The sequence below is a fragment of the Crocodylus siamensis genome, chromosome 1 (assembly GCF_052110815.1).
Source record: "Crocodylus siamensis isolate JL-2025a chromosome 1, ASM5211081v1, whole genome shotgun sequence".
Taxonomy (NCBI): Eukaryota; Metazoa; Chordata; order Crocodylia; family Crocodylidae; genus Crocodylus; species Crocodylus siamensis.
In genome coordinates this window covers 275,447,573-275,465,447 of record NC_143395.1, presented here as the reverse complement: position 1 = coordinate 275,465,447, position 17,875 = coordinate 275,447,573, and the positions used below count along the sequence as shown (strand labels likewise).

At 47.6% G+C, this 17,875-nt stretch overlaps 1 protein-coding gene across 6 annotated transcripts in view; it reads left to right on the top strand.

Moving 5' to 3' along the window:
• Nucleotides 1-1,650: 1,650 nt before the first annotated feature.
• REPS2 (RALBP1 associated Eps domain containing 2) overlaps nucleotides 1,651-17,875 on the top strand; it is a 179,102-nt gene continuing 162,877 nt past the window's right edge. For 2 of the 6 annotated variants that reach the window (XM_090062986.1, XM_090062977.1), the window contains exon 1: nucleotides 13,292-13,864. In XM_090062986.1, the coding sequence (XP_089919112.1) occupies nucleotides 13,682-13,864 (183 nt within the window). In that variant the 5' untranslated portion in view covers nucleotides 13,292-13,681. Of the gene's footprint in view, nucleotides 1,699-13,290; nucleotides 13,865-17,875 lie in introns of those variants that run through there. The other 4 variants (XM_090063020.1, XM_090062995.1, XM_090063010.1 and 1 more) reach the window with 4 other exon arrangements.

The following is a 17,875-nucleotide window of genomic DNA, read 5'->3' as shown; positions in this document are numbered from 1 at the left end:
ACAGAAGTTCCGTGAACATAAACCAGTTTCAAAATGGCCCAAACTGGTTTAAGATAGACCTGAATGGATGTAGTATCAGACTTAACTGATTTAGATTAACTTCTGTCTCATATCCCCTCATGCATCAAGTTACTTTGCCGTCCTCTAGCATCCCACAATCCTTTGCATGCCTGCACTGCATACTCCATGAAGCCCGGCTGCAAAGCCTCTGCTCCCCAGCCCTGTGTCATGTCTGCACCTGCCAGTGGTGGTGCAGCGGGGAAGTGGGGAGTGTCACCCCTTCCCAAGCTGTGCTTGCTTGGGTCTGGGGTAGGCTGAGGCTGGGCTGCAAGATGGGGGCTTCTGCTTTCCACCCTTCCCCTGCTGAACCCCCAGTGCTGAGCAGTTTGGCTGACAGTCCTGGGGTGGCTCTCAGCCCCGGCTCCTGCCTGCTTGTCAGGAGTTGTGCGGAGTGCGGGGCTCTGCTTTCCCTCATCCCCTAGTGCTACCCGGCTCAGCTAACAAACAACTCACTCAGCTCAAAGTCCCGTTCCTGCCTGCCCATGTCAGCTGAGGGGGGCAGGGACAGGGGAAGGGTGGGGGAGTGCAGGCTCTCTCAGTGGTGCTTGCTCAGGTCTGAGGGGGGCTGAGCCTAGGCTTGTGGGGCAGGGGCTTCCTCTCCCCCTTCCCCCATCCCATTCCCTCTCTTCCCCTGGCACTGAGCAGTTTGGCTGACAGTCCTGGTGTGTCTCTCAGTCCCTGCTCCTGCCTGGCTGTGTCAGTCGAATTGGGCATTGGGAAGGGGCAGGGAGGAGCTGAGTCCCCACCTCACAGGCCCAGCTCCAGCCCCCCAGAACCGAGCAAGTACATCTGTGGGGAGCTCATACTCCCCTGCCTTTTCTCCCAGCCTGCCCCACATGGCTGACACCTGCAGGGAGAAGCATGGCTGAGAGCTGGTCAGGCTGTTAGCCAAACTGGGCTGCATCAGGGGAGTAGGGGAACAGAGTCTCCTTCACCCTGTGGCCTAGCCCTGGCTCCTCAACCCCTCCCCACTCCTTCCCAGAGAAAGCATAGCTGGGGGCTGCTCCCATGGGGGAAAGAGGCTGCACTGGGAGGCATGCCAGAGTGCATGGCAACTGCATGTCCCCCACCACCCAGAAGTAAACATGTGTTCTGTTCACTCCTGGTTCAATCAATGCATCTTAGAGAAACCTGGGTAGACCAAATTGGTTCCACTTCAGGCTTTTTGAATGTCTGTACTCAGCCTATATGCTGAACAATTTTTTTTCGAGTCTGAATAAAACATGTTGATGAGCATACTAGATGTAGAACATACAGCAGAGCAAACATATGATTTATGTTTTAGCTATTCTTTTAATGGAAAAGATGTTTTCTGTTTTGCGTTAATGCCCTCCTTGTAATGGTTAATGCATCTATATGGCTGTATGAAGTGTTTTGTTGTCATTAACAGCTTATTACAAGAAACAAACTAAAGAACATAAGCAAGCTAATCCCCACTGAGAAATTTAACTTAGTTATAATTTATAATCAAGTCAAAAATGAGAGAGAACTGTTAACAGGATCCTCTTTAGAGAGGCCCCTTTGGTGGTTGGGGTGCATTTCTCCCTTGGTCCACAAGAGTGCAGTTCATTAACTTTCTAGCTGTAATGCTAGGTTCATTTTTCTTCCTAGGCACTTAGGAGGATATCTGGAAAAGAGGTAAATTCTACTTTGTTACTTCTAGCTGTGTGTGGGTAGGTGGGGTGGGGGATGATGTTAAAACAGTTTTGTTATTTTATACTTTGTAAAATTGTTCAGAAAAGGCCCTGAGCTATAGGGTGACACTTTTGAATTGCTTGGGTTACTGAATGACTTCTTTGAACATGGAGAAAAATGTAAATAATGTTTCAAAATGGAAAAAAACCCAACACAACATACTGTTTTTGGAATCTCTTGTAAAACTTTTATTTAAAGAAGACAATGGTCAGGGGAAAACAAAGGCAGTGCAATTGAAACGAGGACATACTTTCTTGGAGGTCTGCCCAAAGGTTATTAAAATCATCACAATACTTTGGCCTTGTTTCTGCAAAGATGTATGCCTGAGCTTAACTTCATGCACTATGAGGAGTGTCATGGACTTCTCACAGTGTGTAAAAAAAATAAAAAAATAAAATAAGTGGATTCATAAGGTTTTGCAGGAGGAGGATCTTAGTTTGCAGCTAGCTAGGAAAATATAAAACGAAAATCTACCAAATATGAGAATATACTGAACTAATTACTGTGTAATAAAGAGGGAAACATGAAAAAAATAACTTACTGGGAAAACTGGTATGGACCACATTTTTAATGATCTTTGCTAGAAAGGGAGCTTCATCATTTAAGCTATGTCATTTTTGGAAAATGAGAAAAAAGTTAAAACAGAAATATTCTTTATACAAGAAATCCTTGCCTCTTAGGGTGATATCTGCTATTAGAAAAATGATGTTGCTGGGATAAAGTTAGACAAGTGTTCTAATACAAGACATTCTTCATCAGGTGTTTGATCACAGGAACCAGGCACAACATAACGGTGTTTTTAATAGGTGTTTTTCACGTTTAAAAAAGCAGGCAAGCTACAGTCTATGTTTTCTTAAAACCGGAAGAGGTTCATGTATGAAAATGCAAGCAACCCATATAAAGTGTTTACTCACTGAATTGATAGATACAATGATAAGCTTGTCAGTTATATTCCACGCATGCCTGATACAATGGATATAAAACCTGCTCGTCTGCTTACTTCTCTGTTGCTATTGTCTTCCTTAGCATCAGCAAAAAAAAAAAAAAGATTGTTATTATTAAGAACAATGGGTCAGATTCACTTCTGCAAGGAGATATAAAGTACAGTAATTACATTTTCCCAGCCACTAATTTCTTTGTGCCTCCAGGAATTCATCCAGTGGTAGGGAAGAAAGCAGTATCGTAACTGGTTTCATTCGGGGTTTTCTACTAAGAGGAAAAAATTTGCAGAGCCTCTCCCTTAGCAGCTACTATTTTTAAACTATGTTGGTTCTAAACTTTTTTGGGATATGATGGGTCAATGATGATGAAGGTCATATAAGAGCATAAATGGACTGTTTAAATAAATGTAAAAGTTGTATTTATTTTTTCTATTGGACTGTGCTGCATAGATGTCAAGGAATATTCTTAAGAAGCCATTACATTTTACTAGAGTGAATTGTTTATATGCTAAAATTTTTACTGCTAAAAATTAAAGATGCGTGTGCCTGTATTCAGTCATGATGATGTTATTCCTGTTAATAAATCCTGGGGAAAAGCATCTCTTTTGCTGATGCTTCCTCTCCCCACCTTTTAGCCCTGTCAAACAGTGATTTGTGGGGCTGGTATTAGCATTTTTACTTGTTTTTAGAAAAAGGCATTGAGTTATTCATTTTTAGGAAGGTGATACACTTGTGCAAAAATGGGCTTTGATAGGTCAAATTTTAGGCTGACTGATTTAATTAACATGAATTTGAACAGAAAGGGGTCAATAGATAGAAGACTTAGAAGACGTGACTTGCTGACAAATAGAATTTTAGGAAATCAGAACATAACTTCTGAACAGACAGGAAGAAATAGACAATCTACTTATGGTAATATTACCACTGAAGTTTGCGTGCCACTCAGTACTAACATAGTTATCCTTATGACCTCCTTCTGAGACACAGAATTACAATCACCATTTTACAGATGAGGAACTACGGCACAGAGAAACTAAAGTAGTATTTAGGTGCCTAGATTCAGGAGCATAATTAACAAAACCTCTGCTTAGATGCTCACTATCCCTTAAACATCTACTTTTTGGGGCAAAAACTGAAACTGAAAAGTGATTAAATGCCTAAAGTTCAGCTACTGCATGTATTCTGCATTGCCTGTATCTTGGCTGAGTTAAGCATTTAGGTGCCTGTGTCCTGTGTAAGGTCATTTGGGACACACATATTATGGCTATGTACAGACACTAAACTCAATGTTTAAGCATTCAGAAAACATTATACAGCCATAACAGAACAGATGTTCATGGCACATAAAGTGCTTTAAAAATGGTGGATCTTGCTTTAAGTTAACCCTGGATGGATTTGTACTAACCTACAGTGCTTTGGGCACAGATGGAAGTGACAATTTTCACCTGATCTGGCCACAAAAAGAGGTTTATAGCCATGACCAAACACAAGTGCATGGCTCTACACAGCTTAAGACATTTCAAAACAGAGCGTCTTCTATAACTTGTGTCTATGCTGTCTGCCAGCTTCAAGCTGTTTTCAGAATGGGAGGGGGGAAGGGAGTGGAAGGAGTTCAGTCTGTGGGTTTTTCAGCCCTCTGGAGTGTGGGGTGAGTGTATTAGACCTCCCTGAGGTTGGAGGGGCTCCAGTTCACACACCTGACCCCCCCAGCACCAACTGGGGAACCCCTTATAGGAGCTCCCTCTGCTCCTTTTCTCCCCTCCCATTCTGAAAACTTTGCAGTTTCACAGGGAAGAGGGGCCATTGCTAGGGGAAACCCGCTGCAGGCTGCAGCCAGCAACTAGCTTTCCCTCTCTCCTACAACCAATAGTGAACTTGTGTTTGGTCTGAGGGATTGTTGTAACTCAGAAAGCTACCTGCAAAGACTCCTCAGTTACAGTGTGGAGATGCACTTCTGTCTGCACCCTTTCTGTTAGACCTCTTCATCCAATGTCTGTGCCAGATCACATCAAGGGTTAACTTGAGAGATCGTTGCTATCCCAGGCAGCATTGTGCAGGGCTGTGCTCTAGCCTAGGCTGCCCTCCTCCAAAGCTGTCACTGACCAGAGTTGTGATAGCCTTTCATCTCAGCCCTGCCTGGGGCCTGGTGGGGGAAAGGAGTTTCTGTTCTTGCAGCTGCTCTAGCTTTGTGGCATGCCACAGCCTGGGTGGGGGAGGTGGTGCCGTGGGGGAAGGAGCCTGAGGTCTTTCTCTGGGCAGCCACCTGGGCTGGACTAGGCTGGGCTGAGCTGTAAGTGTGCTGGTGCTTGGCTGCAGTGGGGACTGTGGGGGAAGGGCTCTGGGGTCACTCCCCATGTAGCAGCAGTGCACCACTGCCTGGCTGGGGCTGCTGGGGGGGAATGGCTTCAGGGTCTAAGTCCCTGCAGCAGCATGCCACTGCCTGTCCAGGACTGCTGCAGGAGAAAGGCTCCAGGGTCTCTCCCCCTGCAGCAGCCCCAGCCAGGCATCAGCTGGACAGTCACCGGCTGGCAAGGGGGCAGGGCTGGGGAGAAGGGCCACTCTGGCAGCCTCCTGGGAAGTGTCGGAGCACCCACAGCAGCCATTGTGGGCAGGCTGCAAGTCCTCCCAGGGAACAGCTAATTTTTGTTTGATTGGCCTTCATTCTAACTTACAGCTCTTTATAAGTTATAGCGCTTCCTCCAGGGGCTTTATGAACGTCTGTACTTAGGCTGTATATCTGTGCGCCTAGTCAGGGCCCAATTTGTTAGCATCTCAGAACACATCAGCAATAACTGACAAAACAGAGTTCAGCACTCACAGCCACTTCTCATAAAAATGCTGGAGGACAAAGCAGCAGCAGTCCTGCCATTGCCTCCCTTCTCACGTAATAGCCTACTGATTAGAGCCCTTACTGAGTTAAGCAGAAGACCTGGGTTTAATTCCCTCTTCAGCTTGGCAGGATTCAAAGCAAGAGATCCCCCCTCCTGTAGACTGTCTCCTGTAGACAGGCTAGAGGTTCTTCTGGGCTGAAGGCCCCCTCTGCCTAGTCTGTCGAAGGTGGGTTAAGGCACAGAGTGAATTTCGGACAGAAAGTAAACATGAGGCTGCCAGAGTATGTAGCTCACTGATGAGGCCACTCACCTGATAGGGAAGGAGTCCAAGGATACAGTCTCTGTTTCCACAGCTGTTTATGCAATGAGTATTTAATGCAAAATGCATAAACAATCCTTGGAGCAGGGACTAGACCCTAGGGGAGTGCCTTCTTTACTGTGCTATAGAGCCAGAGTTCTTGTTTGCTCCATGAATCTTGCATTCCTTTCTCCATTACTTTTGAGTGGGGGTTTTTAGGGGAAGTTTGTTCTGTTACATTCTTTAAAATATTGTATTCTGGTTTTGCTTTGGGTTTTTGAATGTGTTATTAGAAGCTGTCTCAAGCCTTTTTTTAGAAAGGGTGGCCCGTACCTCTAATAAATAAATAGCGTGTCATTTTCCATGAGGCAGGTAGAAAGTGTCTTCAGCGCAGCCTTGCTTTTAACCTGGTCATTAAGACACTATTTTGGGATCTTGGGGTTTGAATACCCTCAGGGTGAAGAGGGGAATTTAACTCAGATTTCCTAACTTTTGGGCATATGTACTAACATTCTGGAGTGTTTTTTGTCATGGATTCCTTTGATATATACCTTAGCTTCTCACCACCATGGTCCTATTTGTTTCTTTGTTTTAAAGAAGATGCCATCGAAGAAATTTGCCTTGCACTTGAAACAGAAAGTGGTAAGGATCACGATTTTCAATAGTTTCCAAGTGAGTTCTTTTCTCTATCTAGGACTTGTTTCCAAGAATGTTTTTCTTCCTGCACCAGTGACCAGGTCTGTCCCTAGTGGGGGGCAAATTGGGGCCCTGGGCCCCACACCTGGGGGGACCCATGGAGCCAGGTGAAGTGATGCGATGACTCCATGCTGCCGCTGGCTTCACATCTGGCAACTCAGCACTCCCACCCCCACCGCTGCTAAATCCACTGCTGAATCTGGTGCGACTGGCTGCTCATCAAAACGCTGAATCTGCCACCAGCTTCTTTGTGTCTGGGGGCAAGGCCCCACACAGGCTGATTTGCCCTGGGCCCCGCACCCTGCTTGGATCTTCTCTACCAGTGAGATTTACATTTAGTTTAGAAAGTTTCATTGCACTAAAGGGGAAAAGTTGTCTACACAATCTTTATCTGGAGCTTTAGTTTAACTCAGGGCTGTCCAAATATGCTGCAGTCAGGGAGCACAGGTGGCACCGACATGCAGCCACTAGGCTACACAGTGTATGGGCCATGATGTGGAGGGCTCCCCTCAAGATCCTTCCCTCCTACAGGCAGTTGCTCCACCCTGGGTTGGCGAGGCAAGGCCCCCTCCACTATGTGGACTACATCTGCCACATGGACTGTACCGGGGGCGACCATAGAGGACATTCTGGTTTTCTGCTACTCTGGTCCTCTATTGATACAAAACCCTACACCTTTATGTCCTCTCTTTTTCTCTTGAAGAGATAGAGGACATAAAAGCATCCAGTTTCGTATCAGTAGAGGACAACCAAACTGTTCTCTATGATGGCCACCCTACCAGTATCACAGGCCCTTTTAGCACATCATAATGTACCTGTGCTCAGCTTCCTCAAGGCTCTCCTTTTCTGCACAGCAGTGGGAGAATCAGCTGCTGGGGCTTGTGGGCTGCATGCTGGCCTAACTCCAGGGCTTTGGTCCTAGAGTGACAGGCATATAAAAACTGAGACTTGAATTTGATTCAGTATTCTATTGGAAGCCAGTTTAAAGATTGGAGGATAGGTCCAAGATATTTAGAGCAGCCAGTATTGCTTGGGATATGTAGAGTGCAGTGTCCTGTGTTGGGTAGAGTTTTCTAAGACTTGAAGGCATTAAGCCTGTTAATATTGCATTGTTATAGACTCAAATCAAGAGATGACTAAGGCACAAAAATCCAAAGCCAGGTCATCATCAGCCAGGATGAGATGGTATCTTCTAATGTTTTTACCACCTGTAGTTGACTAGTTGTGAGACCTTGGAGTCTGTGAGGAATCCAGAGGCACTCCTATACACAACTTAAATTTGACCAATTGCAAGTATATACTTTCAATTGAAAATGATTGCATTTTGGAAAGTATTTCCCTGTCCTCACCAGCATAGCCTCCTCCATATCACTTTCTGCTTCTGTCAGGTTTTCTTCTCATGTGAGCTGAACAGTTTTGGTGCAATGATAGGTCAAAGATAAGTAGGGAGCTGTTTGTCTTCTACTGGCACTTGAGTGCATGTCCTCTGTCCATTTCTCCCACTGATTGCCTGAAGATATAGAAAAGGACCAGAGCGAGAACTGATCCTTGTCAGGGGTTTAGTTGTGGATGTGCAGTTTATCGTTACTACTTGTTTGGCGGTCATGATGAGCAGGGATCCAGGTTTTCTGTTTTCCACGGAAAAACGGAATAAACCATGAATTTTACCTTTTAACAGAGGTAAATGCAGATTTCTCACTTTACCAGAGAAACCCACGGATTTTGCAGTTCTGCAGTGAGCTCCCTGCAGGCTGGCAGAGTCCTAGCCTGCAGGGGGCTGGGGGGAGCAGGAGGAGGGTGGTCAGGCAGGGGGCACCATGTGCATATATATGCACATGGCCCCAGGCAGCCTGGAGAGCAACTCCTGCAGGTAAGTGGCTGGGGGAGGGTGGTAGGGAGGGAGTTGGGCAGGGCTAGGGCTAGGGCTAGGGCTGTTGCCCAGCTAGGCAGTTTCTGGAGCTCGGGGCCCAGGGCCACGGTGTGTGGCTGCAGGGCTCCGGCAGGGAGCAGGACAGGGCCACGGTTGGCTTGTCTAGGGGGGTAGGGGGTGAGGCTCGCTGCTGTGTGCACTCCTGGGGGGCAAAGGGGACCCACATCCTTCATATTTGTGCATGAGGTGGAAGTGGGAGCAGGCTGTGTACTGTGGGCTCCCACTCTGCTGCCCTCCCCTGGGGCCTCCACAGCCCAGTGGGCACCACCCGCTGCTGCAGGGCAGAGTATGGCTGCACAGAAAAGGTACTTGCAGCTGCTTGCTCCACGCTATCCTGGCGATGTGGCCCCTGCATGTGTGGCAGCTTTGAGGGGCACAACCCCATGCTGCTGCCCTCACTGCAGCTGTGTGTGCAGGGGCACGTTGCCAGGGCAGCATGGAGCTCATAGCAGTAAGCAGTTTTCCTGCATGGCCACATTATGCCCTGCAGCACCGGGTCGTACCTGCCAGGCTGCAGAGGCGCCAGGGAGGGCAGCAGGGCCAGGAGCCCACAGCACGCAGCCCGAGCTTGCCCCTGCCTTGCACACAGATCTGGGGAGTGTGGGTCTTCCTTGCTGCTCGGGAGTGCATGCTGCTACAGGTAACTGTCCCTCTCTCCCTGCCAAGCCTGCAGCAGGTAGCAGGGGGGAGCCAGGTTCTGCTCTGCTGCAGGAGCCACCACCTCCTGCCAGGGGCATGGGGCTGTGGATCCTGGCCCCCCTGGCTCCATAGCCCTGGGAGCTGGGGGCCCCCTTCGGCAGGGCTGGGGGAGCAGGGGCTGTGTGTGGGTCAGTGGGGGGCACCAGCAGGGCTGGGGGAACTGTGGGGGACCTTTAATTTTAATCATGGATTTTTGGGGGGGGAGGGGTGTTATGATAGAATTTGTGATTTTGTGATTTTTTTATTTTTGTTTCAATCAGAGAAAACCAGGATCCCTGGTGATGAGTCCATAAACCACAGATGAGTCCAAACCTTATTAGGGTATCATAATGGACCTGTGCCACCTTAACTCTCACTACAAAACCTGATCTGTGAAAAAGGTATTATGTTTCCTCATTTCAAAACAAAAATAATGCCACAAGCAATGATTTTTCAGACTGATATAAACCACCATCAAATACTTTCCCTAAAACAGGCAATCAATTCTATACCCTTAAATATAACTGTCAACTAAAAAACCCTATATCAACTGACAAACCATCTCACCTCAACATTAACTGAAAACATTTAGAAAACATCCAGCTGTATGCACCACATTTTAACAAGAGTTCAATGCTGTCTGGTTCATGAAGAGTAGAAGGGGCTAATTTTGTGTGAGGTGAGGTGGTTATGATAGTTTGGAAATGAAATAATTGCAAGGGTTGGGTGAGGACTTATTTAGCAGGTTTTTTAGCTTTTTATGTGCTTGTTGGTGGCAGTTATGTTAGTAATCTTAAGAGATCTTAAAATATTCAATTTGCTGGAATTTACTATGGTTTTTCCTTGATATTATGGCAACAATAGAATACACAATCTCCTGCATGCTTTTCTTAATATCACTTGTTCCCTAACCTCCTAATGATTTATGGGGAAATGAGTGGTGGTGTCCTTTTTACCTAGGATTAACATGGAATAACAAATCCTTATTTGTCTGGAAGTTTCTAAGAACAGATGAGATTGCTAACTGGAAGGCAGATCATCAACATTTGTAAAGGTTATCTAAGATGGCATCTAATTTAGGTTCATAGTTAAATACCTCATCCCCTGACTTACACCTAGAAAAACAATTGCTGGATGAAAATTACAATGCTTGTGTGTTGACATAAAAACGTCAAAGGCCTGCAGACATCCTTCCTGCTGGATTCACCATCCACCATTCCCCTGTAAGGCCTACCAAACATAGCTTAGCATTACTCCCATGATAGTCTCAGCAGTCTAATAGAAGATTAATGGAAACATGTTTGCTGTGGCTTTGCAAATAGCCTGTAGCATGACAGTTCCAGAAATATATACAACAGTGGAATTGGCTCATGATTCTGCAAATGTTTACACGTATGCTTAAGTTAAGATCTATTAGCACCCCTAAATGCTCATAGAAATAAAGGGAGTGTTGTCTGACTGAAGAGTGCAGAATGATTGTGTGTCATTGCCGGTAATACTTAACATGACCACCAAACCGGGGAATATTTTTCTGTTAAACATTCAGTGTTTAATGACTTTTCTCATGTATAGCACTCACCTGGCATGTTTGGCAATGAGCAAGACTGTTTTGAAAAGGATTTTGGCTACAATATATATCTAATGAAGAGAGAGCTTTAAAATACTGACTAAAGTAAAAATCTAGGAATGCTTTCTCCAAACAGAAACAGTGGACAGAGGAAACATCAGTTCTTTGTCAGGAACTCCCATTGGTTTTTATTTACAGTGGAGGTGATAGCTCTGCAAGGCTGTCTGGCGCAGCGCTGCCAAATGTGCCCACAAAACTGCTCTCAGCACTTGAGTGGTAGAACTGGGTAAGATTTATTAGCACTGTTAAATCAGAAGAGTTTCAGAAATGCTGAGACAGGAGGCCAATGGGAAGGATAGCTTGTCAGCCTCCTTCCGCAGATGGGCAAAGGTTAATCTTATGCTTCAAGTGTTATGTTGAGGCTGCGGGAGATCTGTTTCCAATTCCCTGTTGCAAACTTTCTTTGTCACCTTGTCTCTCCAGAGTCAGGCCCCTGCTACACGTTGTATGTATTATGGGATTGACTGGTCAATGGCACAATAAATTTAGACCAGCTACAGGAGCGAAGTGAGATTGGTCACAAATGCAAAGGAATTATCACACAATTAACGGGGCGATTGTGCAATAAATTTAGACCAGCCACACGTGCGAAGTAATCATCACACCATCCAGCTATACGAGCCAACCAGCTACAAAGTTAGTGCTTGAAAATGTGTAACAACACTATAGCTGTTTCTATCCAGATTTTACTTGAATGTGTGGGTCTCAGTCCCCCGAGGTAGAAAAGTGGGAATAGCACTGCCATACTACCTCACAGGAGTGACTGGGAGGGGTGTACAGTACAGACCCCAGGGATGCTTTGGGAATGGGAAGGAGCCACGTTGGTATCTAAGGGCATGAATGCCGTGTGTCCCCAGAGTCTGGGGGGGCACAGCAAGTTCCTGCAGGCAGCAGCGGTGCTGTCGGTGGTGGGAGTGTGGCAGCAGTGAGTGGTGAGCTCCTGCAGGTAGCTGCGGCCTGGGGGGAGTGGGTAGCTGTCAGTGTCAGCGGTGCTTTTTGCAGGAGGTTCACTGCCAGTCTCGGGGGGTGCATGTGCATCCCCTATGCATAGCCAATGCCTAAGGGCTTTTTACACATTACATTTGAAGCTTCTCAAATGTTGCATGGTGCTAGTTTGAGTGCATTCAGGCTAAAAACCTTCTCTGACTGGCACAGCTGTGACTTGACAGTAGAGGGGCTGGAGAGCAGGGCCTGGGCTAGGAGCTAAAGCTGTGAGATGTCCACACAAGAGCATGGGGGTGGCGGGGGGGGGAGGACACTGCACCCTGAAGGACTGAAACTTGGGTAGCTCATCTCTGTGGGGAGTGGCTTCACATTAGCAGCACACAAGGCAGGTAACATGGATCAATGACAAACCTGCCCTGAAGTGGCCTCACTTGTGCGGATCTGTACTCCTCGCTTGCTGTCTGCAACGTGTTTCTGTAGTTGCCATCCCCATTATGATAGTGTCCGGTGCTTGTGTGTACTGTCTGCTGTTGGTGAGTATCAAAATTGTCCTGTAAAAGTGGTAGAAATGGGCTTGGGGGTCAGTGCAGTTGAGGTCTTGGAACATATCCCTATTTGTTACATTGTAAAGTGGGTTCCCTTTATGCAAATCTGAAGTATGTACTGTTTTCCAAGGATGCACGTGTAGCAAAAAGCGAGGGAAACCTTTATTAAGACAAACCTTCTTAAGAGGAGAATAGTAAAGCACTGCAACCAGCTACGCAGGGAGGGCGGGGAATCAACATCCTTGAAGATTTTTAAGATCTGGGCCAAAGCCTTGTCTGGAGTGATCTGGTTGGGAGCAGTCTTGCTTTGAGCAGGGTGCTGGACTCAATGACATCCTGAGGTCCCCTCATTTATTTTAATTTATTTAGTTTAACTCTTTTCCACCCATATTCTAGGACTCTACGTGTGGACAGCCCAGGGGCTAGTACAGGCAGGTCCAGTGCTTGCTTTGTTCCCCCACGCCACCTTTTTTTACAGGCAAGGTGGTCTCACCCTCATGTATAAATACTGTTAGTGCTGGGTGATCTTTGGGGTTGTTGGTTGTCACCATGTGGGTCTAAAGACATAGGCAAAGTTCTAAGATGCGATATCTTTTATTACACCAACTGAATAGTTGGAAAAAAATGTTCTTTGCAAGCTTTCGGGCACAAACACCCTTCCTCAGGCAAAACATGAGTGACTGGTGCCATCTTTGTTCGGGGGGGCATGTGCCCCCCCCAGTGACCAGTCAGTGATGGAAGGGGGTGGGGGGGGTCCCTCATGGCTAATTTTGCTGACCAGGGGTTGGGGATCCTCTTGTGGCTGATGGCATGGACCAGGAAGTGGCTGTGGTGTTTCCAGAAGTGCCGCGGTCCTTCATCCAGCAGCCCTACTCCCTGGCCAATGCTTGCAAGGGGGCACCAGCACTCCCGCCTGCCCGTCACCTATGTGGCCTGTCAGGGTGCAGCGGCGCTCACGGGGGTGCACGCGCACCCCCTACACGTCACCACTGAAGCAGAGGAAGCGTCTGCCTGTGTTTTTCAACCTGTTTTGCAGGATGTGGACAGCCTAGGGGTTAAGAGCTCCTTGAAGCCCTAACAAGAGAGGAAACCAGGCAGTGGAGGGGGCAGTCGAGCTGTTCTGAAGCCCAGGGGCAGGGCTGCACCCCTGAGGGGTGCCTACAAATGCGCAGGAGACAGCGGGCAGATGTGACACCTTTGATGCGACCGGCTCATCAGCAAGCGTGGGGGCACGAGCACCCTTCCCGAGGCGGAGGCGGAGGCACCAGCCACCAGGGCAGCCGCGGCTTCCCCGTGGCGGGCCGGGCCGAGCCGCGTGCCCGGCGGGGAAGGCGGCGGCCACTGCAGAGCCGCGGGGAGGCGGGGGAGCGCCGCGGGCTGCACCTTCCCCGTTGCATCGCATCGCATCGCATTGCATTGCAGCGCCGCCGCCCTCATGGAGCCGGGCGCTGCGGCGGCCCCGGCGCTCCTGCTGCCCCTGAGCGAGGCGGAGCAGCAGTGCTACGCCGAGCTCTTCGCCCGCTGCCGGCCCGGCCCGGCCCCCGAGGCGGCGGCGGGGGGCAGCGGCGTGGCCGAGCTGTTCAGGGCATCGCAGCTGCCCGCCGACGCGCTGCACCAGGTAGGGGAGTGCGGGGGGCCGGGCTGCGAGCTCGCCCCCGCGCTGCTGCCTGCTCCTGCGCTCCTCGCCTCTCGGGCCCGGGGGGAGCAACTTGGGGAGAGAGTTGCAGAAGTTGCCTGCACTGGGGTGCCGAAGGGGGAGGCGAGGGATCTCCCCATCCCCCAGCCAAGCCGGCTCTTCCCATCTTCATAGGATCCGAGGGACGCAGGGCTGGAAGGGACCTCACCGGTGCGTCTGGCTCAAGGCAGGGTGGGCAAAGCGGGAAGGCCTCCTGTGGCCCCTCGCTCCCCGCCCCCAGCCCTTCCTTTCACAACTTAGTTCCCCCTCCCACCCTGCTGCCTGGGTGCCAGCCTTTGCTGAGCTTGAACCCATGCCACTTATTTTATGTTATTTTTTTACAGGCAAGCCTCCTGTGTATAAATACTGTTAGTGCTGGGTGATCTTTGGGGGTGTTGGTTGTCACCGTGTGGGTCTCGGGACGTAAGCAGACAAGGGGAGAGATGTGATATCTTTTATGAGATGAACTCAGTAGTTGGAAAAAATTGTTCTTTGCAAGCTTGCAGGCGCAAATGCCCTTCTTCAGGCAGAGGGAGAGGCTGCTGGTGTCGTGTGCACTCTCCTGGCTGCAATGGAAGTCAGTATGCAAAGTGGGGTTTTTTTTTTGGGGGGGGGTGTTGTTTTTGTTCTGGGTGGACGTATACTGGGTTTTTAGTATAGCAGTGTGAGAATTTGTAAAGTTTGTTGTTTCTAATTTGTGGAGATTTTGAAGACCTGGCTAGATAAAGTCTCGACTGGGGTCATCTTGTTGGGGGTGGTTCTGCTTTGAGGCGGGGGGTGGGATGAGATGACCTCCTCTGGTCCTTTCCAACCCACATTTTCTAGGATTCCGTGCAGCACTGAGCCAGGGCACTGGGGAAGACCTGCTGCAGGGACAGGTGTGTTGCGAGGCCTGAGGACTGGGAGGTTTTTATGCCATGCAGGGGCCATTTGCTGGCTTCAGTGTATTGGCTCCTTCCTCCTAGACTCTTTTACTAAGCTGGACTGTGATTGTTTTAGTATGGTGGGGGCTGAAGGTGCAGCTCTTGGGTGTTACCTGTTGTCTAACCTGATTGAAACCAAGCTATCACAATAAACTTCTTGAGGTGTGTTACAGCAATAAGTAGCAGCTTCTCTCTCTCTCTCTTTTTTCTTTCTGTTTTGGAGGGCAGGGACAGTTTTGTCTTTGAAATGTTCATGGCAGTTCATCGTTGAAACTTAAGGTGGTGGTAATGTTGCTGAAATTGTTCTGGGAGGGTTGGTGGTAATGGAGGGACTTCAATCTGAGGAGAGGCTTCAGAGGCAAGTCCTGTTCAGTTAAGGAAAGAGAGGCTGGGGCAGGGGACGGGTCAGGGACAGACACACAAACACATGCACACGTGAGATGGGTTCGCACAATATGAAATGGCAAGGAGCAAAGTCAATCATGGTTTATTCTTTACTCTCTTCTGCAGGACAAGAATGGGGTCACAAAACCAAGCTATCAGCGAGTAAGTTTAAAGTGAACACAAGGCAGTTCTTTTTTCACCCAACACATCATTCTGGTGTGGAGATCCTTGCCATCAGGTGTTAAGGAAGCTGCCAGGTTAGCTGGCTTCAAAAAGAGACTGGACAGATTCTTGGAGGAAAGGGGCATCAGGAGCTATTGAGCACAGGACTTAGGGGTACTGCCTCTGAATCGGAACCTCTTGGTCCTTAAATGCTGGAGGCTGTAAGTGAGAGAGGAACGAAAACCTGGTCATACCTTCTTCATGCTCCCATTCAGCATCCACTCTCTGCCACTGTGTGACACAGGCCTATTTTATGTGCATTAGGGAGCATGGGCTGTTGCCCACTGAGTAAAGCTAAAAGCCCACTTTAATCTGGGAGAGGGTGGCACTAAGTGCACATTTGGTGATTATGGGAGACAACTAAAGAAAACAGGGACAGAAGTGGGGGTCAAAGGTTCAAAATATGTTCACCAAGGGGAGATACCCGTGTGACAGGCCTTTTGATATGTCATTTGGGACAGTGGGCCAAGTAGAGCTATAAACCCCCCTGGGTGATATCACTGATTACTTGTGACCAGCAGAAAAACAAAACAGGGATGGGAGGGTCAAAGTTCATAACAAGTGCACCATGGGGGGAGACTTTGCTACTTTGGGGATTCGTGCCCATCGTGGGGAAACTATAAGCCCTTCTTGGAGAATAAGGTTAATGAGAAAGTAATAACTCATTGCTTGGGACAAATAGTAAAAATCAGGGATGGGAGTGAAGGTCAAAGGCTCATAACTGTACCAAGGAGGGACACCTGTGTGACATGCCTTTTTGTTGCCTTAGGGCAGGGGTTCCCAATGTTTGCAAAGAAAAAGCAGCGGGTGCCAATATGACAGTATTTTTGGTTGGAATAATGATTTTTACTGATCATGAAAATGCATGCGGGCACCTGAATAAACCTTAGGGGGTACCATGGCACCCATGGGCACCGCATTAGGAACTGCTGCCTTAGGGGACTGTGGGCCCAGGCCCACCAGGTAAACTATCAGCCTCCCAGTTTAAGAAGTCAACAGGTGATTCCTTGGGACAAATGATAAAAAAAACCAGGGACAGGAGGGATGGTCAAAGGTTAATAACTAGTGTGACAGGATACTGGACAAGATGGGCCTATTGTCTGACCCGTAAATGGCAATTCTTATGCTCTTAATAATAGTTACAACACAGTGTGCGGTAGTTGCTGGTTCATCCTCCGATTTGCATAGTAGTGGAGATGTGATCTCTCTACATATTGTTTGCATATCAGCTTACAGTCATCTGGGATCCCTTTGGGTGAATGCACTATTATCTGTAGTCCCTTGTGAGAGGCACAGGCAGTATCGTTCTTATTTACTTTTACATATTGTCTACCTTGTTAGTAAACACATCCAGGGGTATCATTAATATCGCAAGACACCTTCTTACATTGATTTGATCAGTAAATATTCTAACAATGGCTATATATTGTAAAGTTTATGGATTATACTAAGTATGTTTTATTATCATCAGCAAATTCTTGGTATTAGGACATTAACTTACATAAATATAAAGTATATGCAGTGATATAATGTGCAGATGTACATTTAGGCTGAAAATTACAAGGTTTTTTGCCATCAGTGGAATTAGGTTTTGAAAGAGCCTTCTTATGCATCTGATGAGTTTTTTATTTTTATATTTTTTTGCTCGGCTTCTAACTAGTTTTAACATGGAGTTTGATTAGTGTAGGAAGAATATGAAGTTAGTTGACTGTGACAAGATAATCTTAATGGTCACCATCACCTGCAGTCTCCATGTTGGAGGATAGAGGTAATTTGCAATGTAGTAGGTGTTTGGCAGTCACAGGCTTCAGGCCATCTGCTGAGAGCCAGGAAGGATATTTTTTGGGGGGGGGCCCCCTATCATGAAGACTGCTGGACTTGGGGTTTTTTCCCTGCTTTTCACTGATGCATTCGGATTGTCCACAGTTAAGGCTGGAATTTTTTGATCGGGGTGTGGTTATACTCCTGCTGGTACTTAGAAACCCAGTAGTTTTTGGCATGTGGGTTGTTCTCTTCTGTTTGTGGTCTTACTAGTCACCAAATTTGGGGTCAGGAAGGAATTTTTTTCCCCTGTGCACTGTGAGAGCATTGCCTTCTGTAGCGTGGGGCACGGACCTCTTCTTGAATCGTTTTAGCGTATATTAACCAACCACTTTCCTGTCGTGGTTGCGGTAGAACATTGACAGTGCCTTTGTTTCCCTTGTTTTTGCCTTTTGTGTCCGTTCTTGGTGTTTTGGGGCTTGTTGTTTGTAGATTTGTGCTGGAGTTTGTAGTAAATCAGTGACTGCAAATGCAGGGGACTGAACACTGTGGTTCAAGAAATCCCTTCCAGTTTCAGGCTCTTAAATGATGAAATTTGCCTTGGGCATGTTAAGCACATCTTAGTTCTCTTCCTTCTGTGAAACAAAACTTTTGATTAACTCAT